The 23,715-nt window shown below is 38.1% G+C and overlaps 1 protein-coding gene across 2 annotated transcripts in view; it reads right to left on the reverse strand.

The window, feature by feature from the left end:
• Positions 1 to 11,335, reverse strand: part of LOC311077166 (NACHT, LRR and PYD domains-containing protein 12-like) — a 51,277-nt gene extending 39,942 nt beyond the window's left edge. The window contains exons 1-3 of one of the 2 annotated variants that reach the window (XM_084138969.1): positions 11,259 to 11,335; positions 9,433 to 9,524; positions 7,304 to 8,443 (exon numbers count right to left, since the gene is read on the reverse strand). In XM_084138969.1, the coding sequence (XP_083995095.1) occupies positions 7,304 to 8,443; positions 9,433 to 9,470 (1,178 nt within the window). In that variant the 5' untranslated portion in view covers positions 9,471 to 9,524; positions 11,259 to 11,335. The remainder of the gene's footprint in view (positions 1 to 7,303; positions 8,444 to 9,432; positions 9,525 to 11,258) is intronic. The other variant, XM_084138970.1, reaches the window with a different exon arrangement.
• Between the last annotated feature and the right edge of the window lie 12,380 nt (positions 11,336 to 23,715).

Genomic DNA, 23,715 nt, shown 5'->3' on the forward strand with positions numbered 1-23,715 from the left:
AGGGTTTTCTGGTTGGTTGCTAGGCTGTTTTGGGTGGTTGCTAGGGTATTCTGGGTGGTTGCTAGGCGGTTGCTAGGATATTTCTGATGGTTGCTAGGGTCTTTTGGGTGGTTGCTAGGCGGTTGCTAGGATATTTTAGGTGGTTGCTAGGGTCTTTTGGGTGGTTGCTAGGTGGTTGCTAGGGTCTTTTGGGTGGTTGCTAGGTGGTTGCTAGGATGTTTTGGGTGGTTGCTAGGGTCTTTTGGGTGGTTGCTAGGCGGTTGCTAGGGTGGTTTGGGTGGTTGCTAGGATATTTTGGGTGGTTGCTAGGGTCTTTTGGGTGGTTGCTAGGCGGTTGCTAGGGTGTTTTGGGTGGTTGCTAGGGTCTTTTGGGTGGTTGCTAGGGTATTTTGGGTGGTTGCTAGGGTGTTCTCGGTGGTTGCTAGGGTCTTTTGGGTGGTTGCTAGGCGTTGCTAGGGTGTTTTGGGTGGTTGCTAGGGTCTTTTGGGTGGTTGCTAGGGTGTTCTGGGTGGTTGCTAGGGTGTTCTGGGTGGTTGCTAGGGTCTTTTGGGTAGTTGCTAGGCAGTTGCTAGGATATTTTGGGTAGTTGCTAGGGTCTTTTGGATGGTTGCTAGGCAGTTGCTAGGATATTTCGGTGGTTGCTAGGGTCTTTTGGGTCGTTGCTAGGCGGTTGCTAGGGTATTTTGGGTGGTTGCTAGGGTCTTTTGGGTGGTTGCTAGGCGGTTGCTAGGGTCTTTTGGGTGGTTGCTAGGGTGGTTGCTAGGTGGTTGCTAGGGTGTTATGGGTGGTTGCTAGGCGTTGCTAGGGTGTTTTGGGTGGTTGCTAGGGTCTTTTGGGTGGTTGCTAGGGTGTTCTGGGTGGTTGCTAGGGTGTTCTGGGTGGTTGCTAGGGTCTTTTGGGTAGTTGCTAGGCAGTTGCTAGGATATTTTGGGTAGTTGCTAGGGTCTTTTGGATGGTTGCTAGGCAGTTGCTAGGATATTTCGGTGGTTGCTAGGGTCTTTTGGGTGGTTGCTAGGCGGTTGCTAGGGTATTTTGGGTGGTTGCTAGGGTCTTTTGGGTGGTTGCTAGGCGGTTGCTAGGGTCTTTTGGGTGGTTGCTAGGGTGGTTGCTAGGTGGTTGCTAGGGTGTTATGGGTGGTTGCTAGGCTGTTCTGGGTGGTTGCTAGGCGGTTGCTAAGGTATTCAGGGCGGTTGATATGGTGTTACTAGGTGGCTGGTAGTTGTCACAGATGGTTACTATGGAGTTTTTATAGAGTTCTTAGCATGATCTTGGCATGATTTAACACTTAACTAATCACTACTAGCATGTAGCTATTCACTGCTAGCATGTGTAGTATGTTGGAAGTGCTGTTTGCTAGCATGAGTCAAAAGAGCCAAACCTCATCTCTATACGATGTTCTGATACAGAGATATAGGTCTTACAAAACGGTTGCTAGGGTACTCGAGTTTGGTTGCTATGGAGTTGCTTGGGAGCTGGAAGATTTAAACTTAAGAAGTTTATAGTGGTTTGAAGTTTACAGTAGTTTACAGTAGTTTGAAGTTTGACAGATAGATAAATAAGTTAGATAAACACACACACACACACACACACACACTCTAACTCGCTCACACACTCACTCATAAACTCAGTGTGTGTGTCTGAGTTTAGAGTTTATAAGTGTATAAATTGATGAGTTTATAAGTGTATGAGTTCTTGAGTTTTGAGTTTATAAGTTTAAATCAGTTTAGAGTTTATAAGTTTAAATGAGATTAAGAGTTCAGAGTTTATTAATTTTATGAGTTTGAGTTCATAAGTTTATGAATTCATGAGTTTATAAGTTAATTAGTTTATAAGTGTTTATAGTTTAGAGTTTTTTAGTTTAAATTAGTCTCAATGGCTCATATAGTATATAGAACGGCAGTTTGGTTTAGTCTTCAAGGTGTTTAGATTTAAATTTTTGTCGGTTTGAATTTTTTAGAACTCCCCAATGTAAGTCAATGGAGTTTTTGAATGAGTTTTTTCGAGTTTTGATCGTCATTTTTAGGAAAACCGTAAGTCCGATCAGTCTGAAAAGATATAGCATACCGAGTCAGATCAGTCTGAGTGTCCGAGCCGAGTTTGGAGTATGTAGAGTTAAAGCTCTAGGAGGAGTTTGATATAGATTTTTTTAGGGTCAGAAGAATAATAATAACTAGATGCGAAAGTTCGTCGAGACAAACTTTAAGTTGGCTTGAGAAAGTTTGGACCAGAAAGTTTTTTGCTAGGCGGTTGCTAGGGTATTCTGAGTGGTTGCTAGGCGGTTGCTAGGATATTTCTGGTGGTTGCTAGGGTCTTTTGGGTGGTTGCTAGGCGGTTGCTAGGGTATTTTGGGTGGTTGCTAGGGTGTTCTGGGTGGTTGCTAGGCGGTTGCTAGGGTGTTCTGGTTGGTTGCTAGGCGGTTGCTAGGGTGTTGTTAGGCGGTTGCTAGGGTGTTCTGGGTGGTTGCTATGGTGTTGCTAGGCGGTTGCTAAGGTATTCTGGGTGGTTGCTAGGTGGTTGCTAGGGTATTCTGGGTGGTTGTTATGGTGTTGCTAGGCGGTTGCTAGGGTGTTCTGGGTGGTTGTTATGGTGTTGCTAGGCAGTTGCTAGGGTGTTCTGGGTGGTTGCTAGGCGGTTGCTAGGGTGTTGCTAGGCGGTTGCTAGGGTGTTCTGGGTAGTTGCTATGGTGTTGCTAGGCGGTTGCTAAGGTATTCTGGGTGGTTGCTAGGCGGTTGCTAGGGTGTTGTTAGGCGGTTGCTAGGGTGTTCTGGGTGGTTGCTATGGTGTTGCTAAGGTATTCTGGGTGGTTGCTAGGCGGTTGCTAGGGTGTTCTGGGTAGTTGCTATGGTGTTGCTAGGCGGTTGCTAAGGTATTCTGGGTGGTTGCTAGGCGGTTGCTAGGGTGTTGTTAGGCGGTTGCTAGGGTGTTCTGGGTGGTTGCTATGGTGTTGCTAAGGTATTCTGGGTGGTTGCTAGGCGGTTGCTAGGGTGTTCTGGGTGGTTACTATGGTGTTGCTAGGTGGTTGGTAGTTGTCACAGATGGTTACTATGGAGTTTTGATATAGTTGTTTGCATGATCTTGGCATGATTTAGCACTTAACTAATCGCTATTAGCATGTAGCTATTCACTGCTAGCATGTGTAGCATGTTGGAAGTGCTGTTTGCTAGCATGAGTCAAAAGAGCCAAACCTAATCTCTATACGATGTTCTGATACAGAGATATAGGTCTTGCAAAACGGTTGCTAGGGTACTCAAGTTTGGTTGCTATGGAGTTGCTTGGGAGCTGGGAGCTTTAAACGTAAGAAGTTTAAAGTGGTTTGAAGTTTAAAGTAGTTTACAGTAGTTTGAAGTTTATGACAGATAGATAGATAAGTTAATAGATAGATAAACACACACACACACACACACACACACACTAACTCGCTCACACACTCACTCAGACACACACACACACACGCACACAAGAGTTTATGAGTTTAGAGTTTATAAGTGTATGAGATTTTGAGTTTTGAGTTTATAAGTTTAAATGAGTTTAGAGTTTATAAGTTTAAATGAGTTTAAGAGTTCAGAGTTTATTAATTTATGAGTTTAATAGTTTATAAGTCTATGAATTCATGAGTTTATAAGTTAATTAGTTAATCTCATACACTTATTCTAATTATAAGTGTATGAGTTTAGAGTTCATTAGTTTAAATGAGTCTCAATGGCTCATATAGTATATAGAACGGCAGTTTGGTTTAGTCTTCAAGGTGTTTAGATTTAAATTTTCGACATACACACACACACAAGCACGCACGCACAGACTCTCACTCTCTCTCTCTCTCACACACACACTATCTCTCTCACACACACGCTCACTAACTCACTCACACACACACAGACAAGCTCATTAACACACACACACACTCACGCACATAGACACACACTCTCTCTCACACACACACACACACTCAGAGTTTATATGAGTTTAGAGTTTACAAGTGTACAAGTTTTTGAGTTAAGAGTTTATAAGTTTAAATGAGTGTGTACGAGTTTTTGAGTTTACACACACACACACACTCACACATAGACACACACGCTCTCTCTCTCTCTCACACACACACACACACACACACACACACACACACACACGTTTTGAATTTAGAGTTCATTAGTTTAAATGAGTCTCAATGGCTCATATAGTATATAGAACGGCAGTTTGGTTTAGTCTTCAAGGTGTTTAGATTTAAATTTTCGACATACACACACACACAAGCACGCACGCACAGACTCTCACTCTCTCTCACACACACACACTATCTCTCTCACACACACACTCACTAACTCACTCACACACACACAGACAAGCTCATTAACACACACACACACACACACACACTCACACACATACACACACACTCTCTCTCTCACACACACACACACACACTCAGAGTTTATATGAGTTTAGAGTTTATAAGTGTACAAGTTTTTGAGTTAAGAGTTTATAAGTTTAAATGAGTGTGTACGAGTATTTGAGTTTACACACACACACACACACACACACACACACACACACACACACTCACACATAGACACACACGCTCTCTCTCTCACACACACACACACACACACACGTTTTGAGTTTAGAGTTCATTAGTTTAAATGAGTCTCAATGGCTCATATAGTATATAGAACGGCAGTTTGGTTTAGTCTTCAAGGTGTTTAGATTTAAATTTTCGACATACACACACACACAAGCACGCACGCACAGACTCTCACTCTCTCTCACACACACACACTATCTCTCTCACACACACACTCACACACACACAGACAAGCTCATTAACACACACACACACACACACACACAAACACACACACACTCACGCACATAGACACACACTCACTCTCTCTCTCACACACACACACACTCAGAGTTTATATGAGTTTAGAGTTTATAAGTGTACACGTTTTTGAGTTAAGAGTTTATAAGTTTAAATGAGTGTGTACGAGTATTTGAGTTTACACACACACACACACACACACACTCACACATAGACACACACGCTCTCTCTCTCTCTCACACACACACGTTTTGAGTTTAGAGTTCATTAGTTTAAATGAGTCTCATTGGCTAATATAGTATATAGAACGGCAGTTTGGTTTAGTCTTCAAGGTATTTTGATTTGAATTTTCGTCGGTTTGAATTTTTTAGAACTCCCAATGTAAGTCAATGGGAGTTTTTGAATGAGTTTTTTCGAGTTTTGATCGTCATTTTTAGGAAAACCGTAAGTCCGATCAGTCTGAAAAGATATAGCAACTCGAGTCAGATCAGTTTGAGTGTCTGAGCCGAGTTTGGAGTATGTAGAGTTAAAGCTCTAGGAGGAGTTTGATACAGAAATTTTTAGGGTCAGAAGAATAATAATAATAATAATAAGTTTAAATAGGATTTCAATATGTTGGCTCTCTCAAGCCAACTTAATAAGTTTAAATAGGATTTCAATATGTTGGCTTTCTCAAGCCAACTTAATAAGTTTAAGTACAATATCAGTAAGTTGGCTTTCTCAAGCCAACTTAATAAGTTTAAATAGGATTTCAATATGTTGGCTTTCTCAAGCCAACTTAATAAGTTTAAATAGGATTTCAGTAAGTTGGCTCTCTCAAGCCAACTTAATAAGTATGAGCAATAACAATAGTGATGCTTTCAAAAAAGCACCACTAATAATAAGTATGAGCAATAACAATAGTGATGCTTTCAAAAAAGCACCACTAATAATAAGTATGCAAGAGAACACTAATGATGCCTTGCCTTTGGCAAGCACCATTAATAATAAGTATGAGCAATAACAATAGTGATGCCTTGCTTTCAGCAAGCACCACTAATTACATTAGTGATCCATAAACAACAGATTGTCCCGACAAAATGGGAATGGCTATGTTTTTTCAGGAAAAGCTTTTGTGTGTATAGCCTGCATTGTACTCTCTTCTGGAATCTGCTCTCCGTAAAATGTGCAGCGCACAGACAAATGTTGAGGTTTTAATGTTTTAATATTATAATTCTGTTAAATAAAATGGTAACACTTTACAATAAGGTTCATTAGATTACATTAGTTAACTACCTTAGTTAACATGAACTAAGAATGAACAATACTTCATCAGCATTTATTAACCTTAGTCAATGTTAATTTCAACATAATACATTATTAAAATCAAAAGTTGTATTTGTTAACATTAGTTAATGCATTGTTAACTAACATGCACAAACAATGAATAGCTGTATTTTTATTAACTTACATTAACTAATACAGTTAAAAATGTAGGTAACACTATTTTACAGTGTTCTTGTTACATATGTTACATGTACTTACCATAGTAATGACAGTAAATTATGCATAATTACATGCAATTAACCCTCAACCAAACTGTAATCCTACCATATCCCTATAGTAAGTACATGTAGTTAATTAATATTACAAATGTACTTAAATATATAATTACACTGTAACAATGACACCTTAAAATAAAGTGTAACCCAAATATATTGCTCATTGTTAGTTCATGTTAGTTAATACATTATCTAATGTTAACTAATAAACCTTATTGTAAAGTTTTACCAATCAAATATCTCCCTTTGAAGTGGACTTTGAGCTTTGTAATCTAGCAGATCTTTTTTATGCTCAACCAGCAACATTACACACTAACTAAAGTTGAAAAAGTTAAAAAGCATAATAGGACCCCTTTAATACTGTGTGTCATTACTTGGGTGATCCACAGCTGTCTTTTAGTTTTGTGATAGTTGTTCATGAGTCCCCTGTTTGTCCTGAGCAGTTTAACTGCAAACTGATCTTCAGAAAAATACTTGAGTATTTAAATACTTCAGAAAAAGTATTTGGTTTTCCAGCATCTTCTGCACATTTGAGTTCTTCCAACAAAGACTAGGATTTTGAAATCCATCTTTTCTAAGGACAATTGAGGGACTCATACACAACTCTTACAAAAGATGCAAACACTCACTGATGCTTAATAAGCCAACACAATGCATTAAGAAATGAAAACTTTTGGAATAAAATGATCGGGCTAAATTGAAAATAAAAATATTTTTGGTTTTCTTTTCTGGGAAACATTCTATATTACTATTTATGTAAATCATCCGGGCACATTTAAACAAAATAAGAAAAATTCACACATCTCAAGCTTTTCAAAAGTTTACATCCCCAGCTCTTAATGGCCTATTTGTGTTTGTCTTCTTGAGCATCAGTGAATTTTTGCAGCTTTTCCTTAGTGTTTGCAAATAATACTGATACTATATGTCTGCAGAAATACTGTACCAGAGTGGAGATGATTTATGATGTGGTGGTGGATCCATAGAACAGTCACTCTTCACAGACACACAGCTGGGCTCTGGTGAGTCTGATTTCTTTTGAGCATTGAAACGCACTGGATGATCCATAGAACAGTCACTCTTCACAGACACACAGCTGGGCTCTGGTGAATCTGATGATTTCTTTTGAGCACTTAGACGCATTGGATGATCCATAGAACAGTCACTCTTCATAGACACACAGCTGGGCTCTGGTGAGTCTGATGATTTCTTTTGAGCACTTAAACGCATTGGATGATCCATAGAACAGTCACTCTTCATAGACACACAGCTGGGCTCTGGTGAGTCTGATGATTTCTTTTGAGCACTTAGACGCATTGGATGATCCATAGAACAGTCACTCTTCACAGACACACAGCTGGGCTCTGGTGAGTCTGATTTCTTTTGAGCACTTAAACGCATTGGATGATCCATAGAACAGTCACTCTTCATAGACACACAGCTGGGCTCTGGTGAATCTGATGATTTCTTTTGAGCACTTAGACGCATTGGATGATCCATAGAACAGTCACTCTTCATAGACACACAGCTGGGCTCTGGTGAGTCTGATGATTTCTTTTGAGCACTTAAACGCATTGGATGATCCATAGAACAGTCACTCTTCATAGACACACAGCTGGGCTCTGGTGAATCTGATGATTTCTTTTGAGCACTTAAACGCATTGGATGATCCATAGAACAGTCACTCTTCATAGACACACAGCTGGGCTCTGGTGAATCTGATGATTTCTTTTGAGCACTTAGACGCATTGGATGATCCATAGAACAGTCACTCTTCATAGACACACAGCTGGGCTCTGGTGAGTCTGATGATTTCTTTTGAGCACTTAAACGCATTGGATGATCCATAGAACAGTCACTCTTCATAGACACACAGCTGGGCTCTGGTGAATCTGATTTCTTTTGAGCATTGAAACGCACTGGATGATCCATAGAACAGTCACTCTTCATAGACACACAGCTGGGCTCTGGTGAGTCTGATGATTTCTTTTGAGCACTTAGACGCATTGGATGATCCATAGAACAGTCACTCTTCATAGACACACAGCTGGGCTCTGGTGAGTCTGATGATTCCTGCTGGACTAAACTGTAAGAGAGGAGTGTAACATTTAAACTGTAACATTTGGTTCACCTCTAAGATCACATTAAATTTAAATAAACACATTATATACAACAACCTGTGACAGAAATCCCCTCAATCATTAAACTGACCTCTAGTAAGAACCACTTCAATCTGTAAACACTTATTTAATTATTTATTTAGGGCCCAAACATACAGGGACACAAAAATGTCAGTAAATCAGACACTTATAGCACATTAGCAAAACTAATGAATAAACATACACTTCCATTTTCAAGAGAAAACATTTAAACATTTATTTGTGTGAAGATATCCTTACCAATTTATATTTAATATGGGAATAGCATACTAATATAAATTACAAGAATTTACAATTTCAGGCAAAAAACATACTGTACATTACACAAGCTCTGCTATTAGTATATCTGTACCTGTGGAAATACATGATCTCAGATATTTCTGAATCTGATAAACGTGATGATTGTTTGTGAATGAAATAACAGAAGAGTGAGGGTCATTATAATGGACACCAGTTCACCTGTTGTCCACCATAAGTACTAGCTGTTCCCACACATGTACCAAAATGTCAGTGTTTTAATTCATCTTTGCTCATTTTAGATTTAAAACACACATACTATAAACATAAACATTTACTGTACATATCATTTTTTCTCTATTATATAAATATGTAATAATGGCAAGGACCACTTGCTTCTCATTATGTTCACATTAACATCTTTTTCAGTAATTTAATGTTCCAGAGTTAATTATTCTGCATATAGCATACGGTTACAGCATAACATTATAATATTTTACAAGTTTTTGTTCCTGAAGTACTCAAACAATTTATAATACTATACACAAGAGAGAGAGAGATAATACTATACAATTATACAATAATATAAAACCAGCATATCTTTATACCTAACTTCACTGTGGCATTTTACTGGTGTATCAATATTTAGCCTACTATTTCTTATCTTTAATAAGAGTACCTGGTTTCTTCATCACTGGATGTCTGAGAGTCATCCATATTGTATCAGGATAGCTGGATCTTCCACCTTCACTAAAACACTGACTCACAAAACTAAACCAACACAGAGTCACAATAATAATAATTAGTGTTATTTTAGACAATTAGTTGAGTATTTCTCTTTTTGTAAATATTATGGAATTTTGAAAGTGTTATGTAGACGTGTAAAATCTGAAAAATATGCTCATCGAAAGCATTTTTTTCTTTTTTTATCAAAGCAATGACGAATTGATCCACAGATTAATCCTCAGACTCTGCTGCTGTACTGACAGTCTGAAGAGTTTTGAAAATGTCTACTAGTACTGAGAAATACATATAATAATGATGAGTTTTAGGACACCATTAGGTCACTTGATGGAGTTTTTTCGGTTCCTTGCCACTGTTGCCTTTGGCTTGCTCAGTTGGGGATATTTTGGGGATATTTAATTTTATTCTGTCAATCAATAAATTCCACTAGAAACAAACTTTGTTGTATTATTTTATTTTAATTTAATACTGTGAAGCTGCTTTGATACAATCTGTATTGTGAAAAGCGCTATACAAATATACTTGATTTGATTTGATTTGATAATACAAATTTTATTTTTATTTTTTTTAAAACAAGCATTTGTTTTGATTTTGATCAAGATATTGCTGAAAGGACTGTACTGCATACAAGGGGTTTTCAAAATCTTAACTTCCCAAAACTTGTGTAGGGACACAGGATGACATAAGTCCTAATACTTGAAAAATCTTAAACTGAAGTCATTAAGTTAGAAATTACTGAATTAGACATGTTAAAGTTACTTATAAATTATAATTGTAATTGTAACAACAACACCAGCTGTCCACCAATTCCTGTTCCTGTTATGGTACCTTTTTGTTCATATTTTCCAAATAATCAACCACAATCATAAGTTAGTTGTTTTGTGTTGTTACTTGAATCGACTTGGTATGACCAAATTCATTTATAAAGTACTGCAGCTGGGAATGAAGACTGTTAGCCACATTGGAAAGTATTAATTAATTGCAGACATAACTATAATTACTGTGCTAGCATGATTATTTTCAATTGTATGTAGGCCTAGTAAGTAAAATATTAATTTAATTTTTAACTTAAAATCATTTTATTTATTTAGTCTTGGGGAGCAACTAAACAAGCAGAAAATAACAGTGTACTGATGAAGAATAAAAGTGGTTTAGTGATTAAAAATGCAATGTGTCACAGTAGCCTACATTCCCTGCTGAGGTGGTGGCATAGAAAACAACTGTTGTAGTTCTTGTTAATGTAGGCTAGCTAGTAAAAGTGGTGGTGTGAAACTTTGGTATAAGTCTGTGTTGAGCATTAGGTAAACTTAGCAGCTTCAAATATAGGAAAAAGGCACTGCGGACATCATGTAACCATTTCAAAAATAATCTTACAGCAAATTCAGAAATAAACAACTGACAATAGTTCGTAGTTTTACTTTTTGCGGCCTTTGAATAAAAAATAGCGCGTAAAAATAAAAATATTATACATAAATAGACTAACCCACACTACACAAACATGTAAGTATGTATGCTAATAGACAAGAGTTAAACTCAAAAACCCAAAGCTAAAATGGACAACGATTAAGACTACGTGCAGTATGATTCGATAAGAGCGAGGTCACTGCTTCATATCGTCGACCAAAAACTGTAACCACGCTCGATGTTGTACGGAGAAGAATCACCGCAGTTTACCGGTAAGCTTTAGTACCAACATACGTACTAAACTAAAAGCAATCTTCAAGAATGCTTTTTAGACTAATGATGAGATTTGGTACTTACTCTTGTCTTTATTCTTTCTTGGACATGTGACGCAGATCTTTTTTGGTAGGCTACAAAATGGCGCCCGAGTCCCAACAAAGATAGGTTTCACTTTCGATTTGAACGAGTAGTATCATACTCTTTGGTAGTATGAAGCTGCAGACTCGGAGCCTGCTGCATCTACAGTCCCGCACCCAGAGTCCCGCATTCTCAGACCCCTCGTTTTTCAAGACAGCGCCTCCTATCAAATTGGATCGGATAAACATTTGAAGAATTAAGTCGAAACGTGAGTATGGACAATTTTATTCAATGATTTCTTTTTTAATCAAACTACTTTATAGCTCATCGATACACCAACATATGAATAGTCTATTCAAGGCTGGATTAGTACCCCCAGGGGCCCCTGGGCACTGAAGCTCATATTTGTCTCAATAATACAAGCGTTAAAAATAAATGTCATATTTACTGGTGCCTGTCTAGGTAGACCTAGGACATATACCGAAATTGAATAAAGTTATCAAACTGCACTGCATAAATTATAAATTAAATATAGACTAATCCTTATTATAGCAAAAAAAAAAAAAACTTTAGTCAACAGCAGTGAGTAATTTTCTCTGTTCTTTTTGTTCTTTGATTAACTGTACTGACAGAAAGCTTAATTTGCTGCTGTCTCTTTAAGACGAGCCACAGCTGACAGGGACGCTGATCTCACACGCGCCTCATTCTCTTAACTCTATACATTCATCTTAAGACAGCTCTTATGTTATGAAGATACTCGACAGAACGGACATTTTGGCATAATTGTGTGTGTTATTGTAAGGTCAAGCTCGAAAGATAACTGTATTCTGGCGTGCTGTCTGTGCGCACGATACTGGCGCGCGCGCGTTTTTCTGTATGTGTGTCACAGTCACACTTTTGTCGCTAGTTGTTTAATAGCATTTGCATGAATAAGAGATCATATAATGTAATATACACTTTTTTTATTCTGATTGGATAATTATCAAGATCGAGGCCAAGCCTGTGTATACTATTTTTATGTAGCTAGCGTACGTGGCGCACAAAAAAAAAAAAAAAAAAAACTCGGAGGGCCCCTCTCTGCGCAAGGGCCCCTGGGCACGTGCCCAGATTGCCCGTATGGTAGATCCGGCCCTGAGTCTATTTAATATTTGTGAAGATAGTTTGTAACAAAATTTGTGCCGTTATTGTATGTTTTTTCGCCTTTTTCCCCCCGAAAATATTTTGATAGCTAGCCTTTAAAGGAGAACTCCGGGCAATTTTTAAGTTAATCTTGATCGTTAGACCTTTGTGAGTACTGTCTATAGAAAAAAAAACGAACCGGATCGGAGCTTGCAACACGGAGATATTACAGCTAATGCCCAGAGCTCCCACTCAGCTAAAACGGCAGTTATGGGGGCATATACGATAAAGAGTGTATTTGTGCCTCTTAACAGACACAAAATGCAATTAAAATGTCTGTCCAACATGAACAGGGCCCTTTCATGACAACAAGATGCGTTTAGCAACCTATCCATTGTTTAAATTCATTTAAATAGTGTTTTAGACGGCTAGCTGTAGTCTCGAGCTGAAGTCCCGTGGGAACTCAGTTGTAGCCGGAAAAAGGTAAATAGCAGTGCGCAGGTGGGAGGAGCATAGTGTGTGACGAGTGATGATCGGTGAAGTACAACTAGCCACAACTGCAGAATCTCGAGGTCATGGAAAGGAAGACGATGAAAATAAGTTCTTGTATTTTCGCATTCTGTTGCCACAATTCGGAACGGCACAAACGCGAACCATTTCTTCTTCACTTGTGAGCAACACCGATCATCACTCGTCACACACTATGCTCCTCCCACCTGCGCACTGCTATTTACCTTTTTCCGGCTACAACTGAGTTCCCACGGGACTTCAGCGCGAGAGCTAGCCGTCTAAAACACTATTTAGGTGAATTTAAACAATGGCTAGGTTGCTAAACGCATCTTGTTGTCATGTAAGGGCCCTGTTCATGTTGGACAGACATTTTAATTGCATTTTGTGTCTGTTAAGAGGCACAAATACACTCTTTATCGTATATGCCCCCATAACTGCCGTTTTAGCTGAGTGGGAGCTCTGGGCATTAGCTGTAATATCTCCGTGTTGCAAGCTCCGATCCGGTTCGTTTTTTTTTCTATAGACAGTACTCACAAAGGTCTAACGATCAAGATTAACTTAAAAATTGCCCGGAGTTCTCCTTTAACCTTGGACTTTTTGTAGACAAGCCATTGTAAAAATTTGATTAAAATTAGTTGACATTAAAGTAGACCAATTAAATACATTAAGTGTGTTAATATCAAATAATGTCATCATTAATTATTTAATCAGATTTACCTTTTTACCTTTTTTTAATTATCGGACATTTTCTCCTAAAACTATAAATTGAATTAATTAATTCCGGAGTAATTATTTTACTTTATATAATTTATGTAGACTACTTAAATTATTTCTTATAAAACGTAAGTATTAAAATGGATCAATATTAATTTAACTGTGATATGAAGTTGTTGCCAGCCATTTACAATAATAAAACAATAAAAATATTATTTATTATCACACAATATTTTTGACAATGGTATTCATCTTTTATTTTAGTGAAGTTGAGGAATTTGACAGGGTGATTGCAAAAAGAATGAGAAAATAAGCAACATTTGCCTACCAGAAAGTAATTATTTTACCTTATGCATTTACATTATATTTTACATTTATTCATTTAGCAGACGCTTTTATCCAAAGCGACTTATAAATGAGGAGGTTTTTTTTAATGCAATTGAAGATGAAAAGTAATGTCACTAACACAATTCTTTCTTCCTTTTTTCTTTGCTTTGTCCTGTTTACAGCAAGATGATGGTGATCAAGGTGATTGTTAAATAAAGTACAGAATTGTTTATTATTGGTGTTTTGTCTATTATTTGAGTTTTGCTTCACATTCAAAATATCAAAAAACAGGTTTTGTAATGTTAGCATGGTATAATGTTAATTAGACCATTATAGGTTGAACTGAAAGAAAAAATGGAATTTGAAACATTGTACAAAAACAAACTAAAACATTGTAGCAATATAATATCACATAATATTTTTCAGAAGATAGTTCAATCTGTATTTGTATCCCTTACATCAGTAATTTTCTTTCAATTACACCCACGTTAAAAAAAAAAAAATACTGGGTAATTAGTTAGTTTGAAAACACAATGATTTTTTTTTTTTTTTTTGGCACATGCATTAAGCAGGGAACGCAAATATTTATTTGGATAACTTTAAATAAAAAGAGACCGTAATATTGCATCCTAATGTTTTCAATGGCATTTGGATAAGGGTGTTATACGATCTTCCGAACAGCAGGAGGCGCTGTCTCGAAAAACGAGGGGTCTGAGAATGCGGGACTCTGGGTGCGGGACTGTAGATGCAGCAGGCTCCGAGTCTGCAGCTTCAGGGCCCTGTCCCAAATGGCACACTCCGGACTTGTGGACTTCCTCAGAGTCCACACTTTGGTGACGTCATGTAGTGCAGACCTATAGGGCCCTTGGCGCGAGTCCACGAGGGCGCATTGAGAGGTATTTTTGGGACAGACTCGATCGGCACGCCGGAAATAACGGCCTGGTTGTTGTTGGACAGGAGAAATCACATTTTTGCGCTCCAATGTCTTATCTGCATGTCAACTACACATCCTAATTTTACAGTTCTATATTTTGATATTGTGCATATCACCTGGGCATTAAACAATATATATATCATGCTTATTTAAATGATGTATACAGTTGTACATAATAATAGGCTACATAATGTTCCATTTGAACTAAGATTACAATTTTAAAACATAATTTAAACATAATTTTTTCAATTTACAGGTTTCAATATTCATACTAGGCTATGTTTACATATGACTCAGTAAAGCCCTGACATTCGGTACTATTTATTTAATGAATCATAACACGATCGTATTATTAAACGCGCTATTATTATGTTTGAGACATCAACCACTGGTCGATGACCATAATGTTTGTATAAACTGTAGGTAACAACTGGTAAAATGTACATTTAGGTCATAAAAACCGTAATATTTCTTCTCAGCCATGTCAACAATTATCAGTGAGTGAAATCTCGTCCCATCTGTTGTCTGATTGGCCTTTCGCAAGGATTCCTGGGTAGTTAAAGTGCGTGGAGCCTGCTTCTATGCGGGCTTCGCGGAAGACCGCTTCAAGGGTACAAAGGGGGCGCTGCTGAGCACACTTCAGAGCGGTAAAATGCTGAATGGGACGGCCTACGGACTCGTAGACTTAGCGAGCACGCGCAATTCAAGTCCACGAGACCGAAAGTCCGCATGAAGTGCGCCATTTGGGACAGGGCCATAATGTTGATTTGAACTGTGGTGGCCCCAAGTACAGCTCGTTGCATCCTGCGGTGGACATCCAACCCGGCCCACATCAAAGTGTGACGTCACTTTTGGGCGGAGTAACACTGTGCCGCCCCGCCCATCTTAACGTTTATTGGTTTATAATAAAGATGAGGTTATTGGTGTAGAGAGGTGTGACGCTATAACAGATTATTGGTGCAGAGAAGTGTGACGCTTTGGCAGGCTTTGGAATGCAGAAGAACACAACAGATTTACGGCTATTAAACTTCACTGATCATACAGATTATTGTTCCAAAAAGCCATAGTACACACAAATTAACCATGGTTTTGCTATAAAAAAAAATAAATAAAAAAAAAACAGTTTAACTCTGGTATTTCTGTTACACAAATGGTAATCAATAATCATGGTGTTGCTATAATAAACCTATAAGGGAGCATCTACTTAAACTAAAACGCCCAAACAGACTTTTTGTCACTTTCTTTATTATATGGATTCCAAACTGCATTTATGCACTACATTTATGTAGTTACCCCTTCTATATATATAAAAAAAAATCAATTTAAACATATTCTTTCTAAGTGGTTATAGAAATATTGCACATTTTTACAACCAAATTAAGAATTCACTTATTAGTTCATGCCTGTTATAGCAAATGACATTGAAATCAAATATGAGAACAGCAGAATGGAATTTATGCAAACCGTAAAGAAACAATATGGTGAAACTCGAAAAATTAGAATATCTGATTACTGAAATAAATGAACTTTTGCACAATATTCTAATACATCAAAACCAGTTAATCTCGCGTAATTTTCATAATTTCACATTTCTACTACATAAATGACCCATTTTGTAGAAACGGCTTTGCGTGTGTGGCCCCTTTAAGACTTCTTGCCCTTTTAATTGGTGACGCAAAGTGTTCTGTGAGGAAGAAATGCGAGCCGATCCAAGTTGAAGTGTTATATGTGTGCGTGCATCCTATAAAGTGAGTTAATTCTTATTAATATACACTTAGGAGAAAGTTCATGTTGTAATCTTGCATATAATGGTTGATTGTTGAAGTCATTGTTACTAAATTCGAGTGTTTGATCGTGTTTAACTAACGATCGTTACATACATGATCATATCAATCTGCCGTCGAGTTAGGCAATCACTTTAGTATAATGCTATTATATTTTATGTTGAGAGAGATAACGTTTTCATGTTCAAGAAAGATGTCTATAGTAAATTGTCAGTGTGTGAGTTGATTTAGTGAAAGCAGTTAGAGATTATAGTTAAATGGCCTATTCAGATGCTAATATGGCTAATAGGGAAGCTATTGTATTCTCCACACAGATTGTACTATTTTTACTATATTAGAATGTTAAATAATTGGATCTTGAAACTGTATTATTTACTTATTGTAATTTTTATTTATCTTTGTACAGACCACACACAAACATGCTTCAGTAAAGACATCAAAGGAAATAACTGTGGTTGACTGAGTTCCTGGGTTCTGATAGGCCCATCCAGGGCGAGTGTGGCTTATCCTACAGTCCTTAAGAGATAAAATTCGAATTCCAAATCCAACACATTTTAAATACACTTTCATCTTTCCAGAGGTGAAGTATCCCTTAAAATCAGTCATCTCAGTAACAAGTCTCTTTTTCTAAGATATTAGAAAAGGCAGTATCCTCACAACTGTGTTCCTTTCTTGAAAGAAATTATATCTGCGAGGATTTCCAGTCAGGATTTAGACCGTACCATAGTACTGAGACGGCTCTCGTTAGAGTCACAAATGATCTGCTCTTATCATCCGATCGTGGTTGTATCTCTCTATTAGTGTTACTCGATCTTAGTGCTGCATTTGACACCATTGACCACAACGTTCTTTTAAATAGACTCGAACATTATGTTGGCATTAGGGGAAATGCACTAGCATGGTTTAAATCATACTTATCTGACCGTTATCAGTTTGTAGCAGTAAATGATGAGATGTCTCATCGATCACAAGTTCAGTATGGCGTACCACAAGGCTGAGTACTAGGACCGCTGCTGTTCACTCTGTACATGCTACCATTAGGAGATATCATTAGGAAACATAGAATTAGCTTTCACTGTTATGCTGATGATACTCAGCTGTATATTTCTTCAAAACCTAACGAAACTTATCAATTCACAAAATTAACGGAATGCATAGCGGATATAAAAAATTGGATGACTCGTAATTTCCTACTTCTAAATTCTGAAAAAACAGAGTTTCTAATTATTGGACAAAAAACTTCCTCACGTAATAATCTAGAATACTGTCTAACACTCGATGGCTGCTCTGTTAAGTCTTCGTCGTCGGTTAGGAACCTGGGTGTGCTCTTTGATACCAATCTTTCATTTGAAAGTCACGTGTCTAGTATCTGTAAAACTGCATTTTTCCATCTTAAAAATATATCTAAATTACGACATATGCTCTCAATGACAAATGCGGAACAATTAATTCATGCGTTCATGACCTCAAGGCTAGATTATTGTAATGCTCTACTGGGTGGTTGCCCTGCACGCTTAATAAACAAACTACAGCTAGTTCAAAACGCAGCAGCTTGAGTTCTTACGAGAACCAGGAAGTACGACCATATTAGCCCAGTTCTGTCAAAACTGCATTGGCTCCCTATTAAACATCGCATCAATTTTAAAATATTGCTGATCACGTACAAAGCACTGAATGGTTTAGCTCCGCAGTACTTGAGCGAGCTCTTAACGCATTATAGTCCTTCACGTCTATTGCGATCTCAAAATTCCGGCCAGTTAATAATACCTAGAATATCAAAATCAACTGCTGCCGGTAGATCTTTCTCCTATTTAGCACCAAAACTCTGGAACAGTCTTCCTACCATTGTCCGGGAAGCAGACACACTCTGTCAGTTCAAAGCCAGATTAAAGACACATCTCTTTGACCTAGCATTCACATAATACATTATAGACTTCTATAGTTCAATGTTAGGCTGCATAGATTAGGTCAGCTGGAACCAGGAACACTTCCCATAAATCCTGATGTACTCGTTACATCATGAGAAGAATGGCACCTACGCTAATTTTTTAGTGTCTGTGTTTATCCCGAGGTTTTCCTGCAGCCTGCCGGATCCGGGCCGTATCCAGATCTGACGAAGGACCTTCGCCTGGACCCGATGACAACGCAGTGCTGAAGTGCCAACTAGTCTCTCCCTATGGAGGATCCCTTTACCACTCTACAGATAAGGCGTTGTCGGGAAAATTCGTTTCGCGTTCCTACCCCAAAGCGACAAAATAAAATAAAATTCTTTATCAAATTTTATAAGGAAAGACAAGTACTTTTTTTAGGCTTGGCTTGTAGGGAATTCCAAACCTGTGCACATATATTCAAACGCACATGACTATAGAACCCATTCTAAATGCGCATGTGAACGCCATCAGCGTTTCTCACAGGTTCGCGTTTAAAGTCTATGTAGAGAGAATTGTGTCGTCTTAGCGGCCCCTAATTTAATAACAAATGATCGTTGCGACGGAAGCGAATCAATCATAACTAACCTTAGCTGGAAAATAACTTTACTAAAGAACCGCTATAAAGCCAAAACAATCTCTGTTACCATAAATTATACGTTTATCTCTGTAAAGCTGCTTTGAAACAATCTACATTGTTAAAAGCGCTATATAAATGAAGATGACTTGACTTGACTTGACTTTTCCATGGACAGCAATGCCAGTGCATTCAGCCTCTCCTGGGTCATGCACTGTAAAAACTAAAGGAGTCTCAAATATCCTGTTGGATACTCAAGGAACTTCAAAATGTAATTTAGGTGCATCAAAGCTCTTTCTCCTATAGTAGGGTTACTGGAGGAGCATTGACAATCTTTGAGGTTCTTGCTGGAACTTATGGGATCCTTTAAGCACTTTATATTTAGTTCAGAGATTCTGGAGTCACCTTTTTATTACCATGAGACCTCGAAGTGCTTTGGGGGAAAATAGAGGAACTTGAATGCGATAAAGGGGTTATTGGAAGATCTTTTAACATTTAAGTGGTTCCTGGAAGATCTCTTATGTTAAAGCCAGCATCTGGAGGAACCCAATGGTTCATTGAGGCCAGAATAAGATTATTAGTATCCTATTATTATTATTAGGGGTTCAAGCACGAAGTGCTGAAACCCTATTGTAATTGTACTGATTTTTATTATTAGGGGTTCAAGCACGAAGTGCTGAACACCTATTGTAATTGTACTGATTTTTATTAGGGGTTCAAGCACGAAGTGCTGAAACCCTATTGTAATTGCTCAGATTTTTAGGGGTTCAAGCACGAAGTGCTGAAACCCTATTGTAATTGCCCTGATTTTTATTATTATTATTATTCTTCCCTAAAACGCATCGTGCAGCCAAAACCGTAAGGCCTAGAAACGTGATACTTGGTCAAATGGTAGTAGTATTGCTCGCTACTCAGATACACGCACTTAGCCAAATCGGCCCATAGGTGGCGCTACAGCGACCAAAAGCGCGAAACTGCTCATAACTCCTAGACTGTATGTCGTAGACTCAAGTGTCTTATATCAATGTAATCAGGACCTCATGACAAACAAAATGTATATCTCCGATTTCATTTCCGGTATGCAAATTTTTCCGCCATTTTGAATTTTGTCAAAAACCTACTTTTGCGAACTAGTCCCTGGTTTTTCGCCCGATTGGAACCAAACCAGTGCAGAAATGTTCTCTGGAGTCTGAATATCAATAATTATCAAAAAAAGTTGAAATTTCGATTCACGGTCGCTAAGGGGCGGCAAAACGTATGTGTGGGAGGGGCCTATTTTACTAAAATGGCTATAACTCCCGAAGTAAATGAGGTATCTTCACCAAACTTGGTGCACATGTGTAAGAGTTCAATCTGGGGTCACAGTAAAAAAATCGCGACGATTGGCCTCATGGTGGCGCTATAACATGAAAAAAACATAAAACAGGCTATAACCACCTGACCGTTAGTCCGATTGACTTGAAAATTGGTATGCAGTGTCTTGGTCCAAGGTGCCATGTTTATGTATGAGGACATTGGCGTATCTCAAAAAACATGGCCGCCATCGGCCAATGAAGTTTGAGCACCTATTAGACAAGGTTAACGGAGGTCGACCGGAACGAAACTCAATGGGCATGTTCGGCTCATGGCCCTAGAGGTCTGTAAGAATTTTGAAAGAAATCGGCCACTAGTTGGCGCTAACGAGTTTTACGGCTCTGTAATCACGTGGTGTTACAAATATCCACACAATATGCATATCATTTGATAGATCTCCTCATCCTGAACAACTTTGCCTCAAGAACCATTGCTGTCAATCAAACCGTTCATTAATTATTCATGAATATGTTTAAAACTTACTTTTGCGAACTAGTCCTAGGTTTTTCGCCCGATCGGAACCAGACCAGTCTAGGACAATTCTCTGGACTCTCTAGATCAATAATTATCAAAAAAAAGTTGAACTTTTCCATTTGGGTGGCTGTAATAGGGTAATTTATAAAATGGGCGTGGCAAAATACATTAAAAAGTCTATAAATCCTAAATGAAAACTCAGAACTTCACAAAAATTGGTGAGCATATCTGACATAACATCATTAACAAGCATGCCAAATTTTATGGAGATCGGACAATAGGTGGCGCTATAACTGTTAAACAGCTTTAAAACCATATATTTCCTATGGTAAATTGCCTGTATTGGCTGTAAATGGACTTTTCAATCTATTATTTCAGTGGTTAAAAGCTTTCTAAATAAATCTTAATGTCTTAAATGCCTAAATGCCTTAAAGGCCTTAACTGCTTGAACCCCGATAAATGCTGCTTGCAGCTTTAATTATTATTATTATTTTCCCCTAAAACGCATCGTGCAGCCCAAACCGTAAATGCTGGAGACTTGAAACTCAGCCAAATGGTAGTCCTCAATTTGGGGAGAACCTATCAAAATATGACCCCGATTGGTCAATAGGTGGCGCTATAGCAAGCAAAAGTATGAAATCAGCCATAACTCCTAGACGGTTTGTCATAGAATCAAGTGTCTTATATCACTGTAATCCTTGGCTCAAGAAGGTCAAAACGTATATCTCCGATTTCATTTCCGCCTGGGAAATTTTTCCGCCATTTTGAATTTTCTCAAAAACCTACTTTTGCGAACTAGTCCTAGGTTTTTCGTCCGATTGGAACCAAACCAGTGCAGAAATGTTCTCTGGAGTCTGAATATCAATAATTATCGAAAAAAAGTTGAAATTTCGATTCACGGTCGCTAGGGGGCGCCAAAACGTACGTTGTGGGAGGAGCCTATTTTACTAAAACGGCTATAACTCAAGAAATAAATGAGGTATCTTCACCAAACTCGGTACACATGTGTAATAGTTCAATTTGAGGTCACAGTAAAAAAATCGCGACGATTGAACAGTAGGTGGCGCTATAACTTGAAAAAAACATGAAAAGGGCTATAACCACCTGACCGTTTGTCCGATTGACTTGAAAATTGGTATGCAGTGTCTTGGTCCAAGGTGCCATGTATGCCTATGAGGACATTGACGTATCTCAAAAAACATGGCCGCCATCAGCCAATGAAGTTTGAGCACCTATTAGACAAGGTTAACGGAGGCTGATCGGAACGAAACTCGATGGGCATGTTCGACTCATGGCCCAAGAGGTCTGTAAGAATTTTGAAAGAAATCGGCCACTAGTTGGCGCTAACGAGTTTTTCGGCTCTGTAATCACGTGGTGTTGCATACATCCACACAATATGCATATCAGTTGATAGATCTCCTCATACTGAACAACTTTGCCTCAAGAACCATTGCTGTCAATCAAACTGTTCATTAATTATTCATGAATATGTTAAAAACCTACTTTTGCGAACTAGTCCTAGGTTTTTTGCCCAATCGGAACCAAACCAGTCTAGGACAATTCTCTGGACTCTCTAGATCAATAATTATCAAAAAAAAGTGGAACTTTTGCATTTGGATGGCTGTAATAGGGTCATTTATAAAATGGGCGTGGCAAAATACACTAAAAAGCCTATAAATCCTAAATGAAAACTCAAAACTTCACAAAAATTGGTGAGCATATGTCACATAACATCATTAACAAGCATGCCAAATTTTATGGACATCGGACCAAAGGTGGCACTATAACTGTTAAAAAGCTTTAAAACCACATATTTCCTATGGTAAATTGCCTGTATTGGCTGTAAATGGACTTTTCAATCTATTATTTCAGTGGTTAAAAGCTTTCTAAATAAATCTTAATGTCTTAAATGCTTATGTGCTTAAAGGCCTTAAATGCTTGAACCCCGATAAATGCTGCTTGCAGCTTTAATTAGGGGTTCAAGCACGAAGTGCTGAAACCCTATTGTAATTGCTCTGATTTTTATTATTATTATTTTCCCCTAAAACGCATCGTGCAGCCCAAACCGTAAATGCTGGAGACTTGAAACTCAGCCAGATGGTAGTCCTCAATTTGGGGAGAACCTATCAAAGTATGACCCCGATTGGCCAATAGGTGGCGCTATAGCAAGCAAAAGTATGAAATCAGCCATAACTCCTAGACGGTTTGTCATAGAATCAAGTGTCTTATATCACTGTAATCCTTGGCTCAAGACGGTCAAAACGTATATCTTCGATTTCATTTCCGCCTGGGAAAATTTTCCGCCATTTTGAATTTTCTCAAAAACCTACTTTTGCGAACTAGTCCTAGGTTTTTCGTCTGATTGGAACCAAACCAGGGCAGAAATGTTCTCTTGAGTCTGAATATCAATAATTATCAAAAAAAAGTTGAAATTTCGATTCACAGACGCTAGGGGGTGCCAAAACGTACGTTGTGGGAGGAGCCTATTTTACTAAAACGGCTATAACTCGAGAAATAAATGAGTTATCTTCACCAAACTCGGTACACATGTGTAATAGTTCAATTTGAGGTCACAGTGAAAAAATCGCGACGATTGAACAGTAGGTGGCGCTATAACTTGAAAAAAACATGAAAAGGGCTATAACCACCTGACCGTTTGTCCGATTGACTTGAAAATTGGTATGCAGTGTCTTGGTCCAAGGTGCCATGTATGCCTATGAGGACATTGACGTATCTCAAA

The sequence above is a fragment of the Abramis brama genome (assembly GCF_963993115.1).
Source record: "Abramis brama genome assembly, contig: SCAFFOLD_75, whole genome shotgun sequence".
Lineage (NCBI taxonomy): Eukaryota > Metazoa > Chordata > Actinopteri > Cypriniformes > Leuciscidae > Abramis > Abramis brama.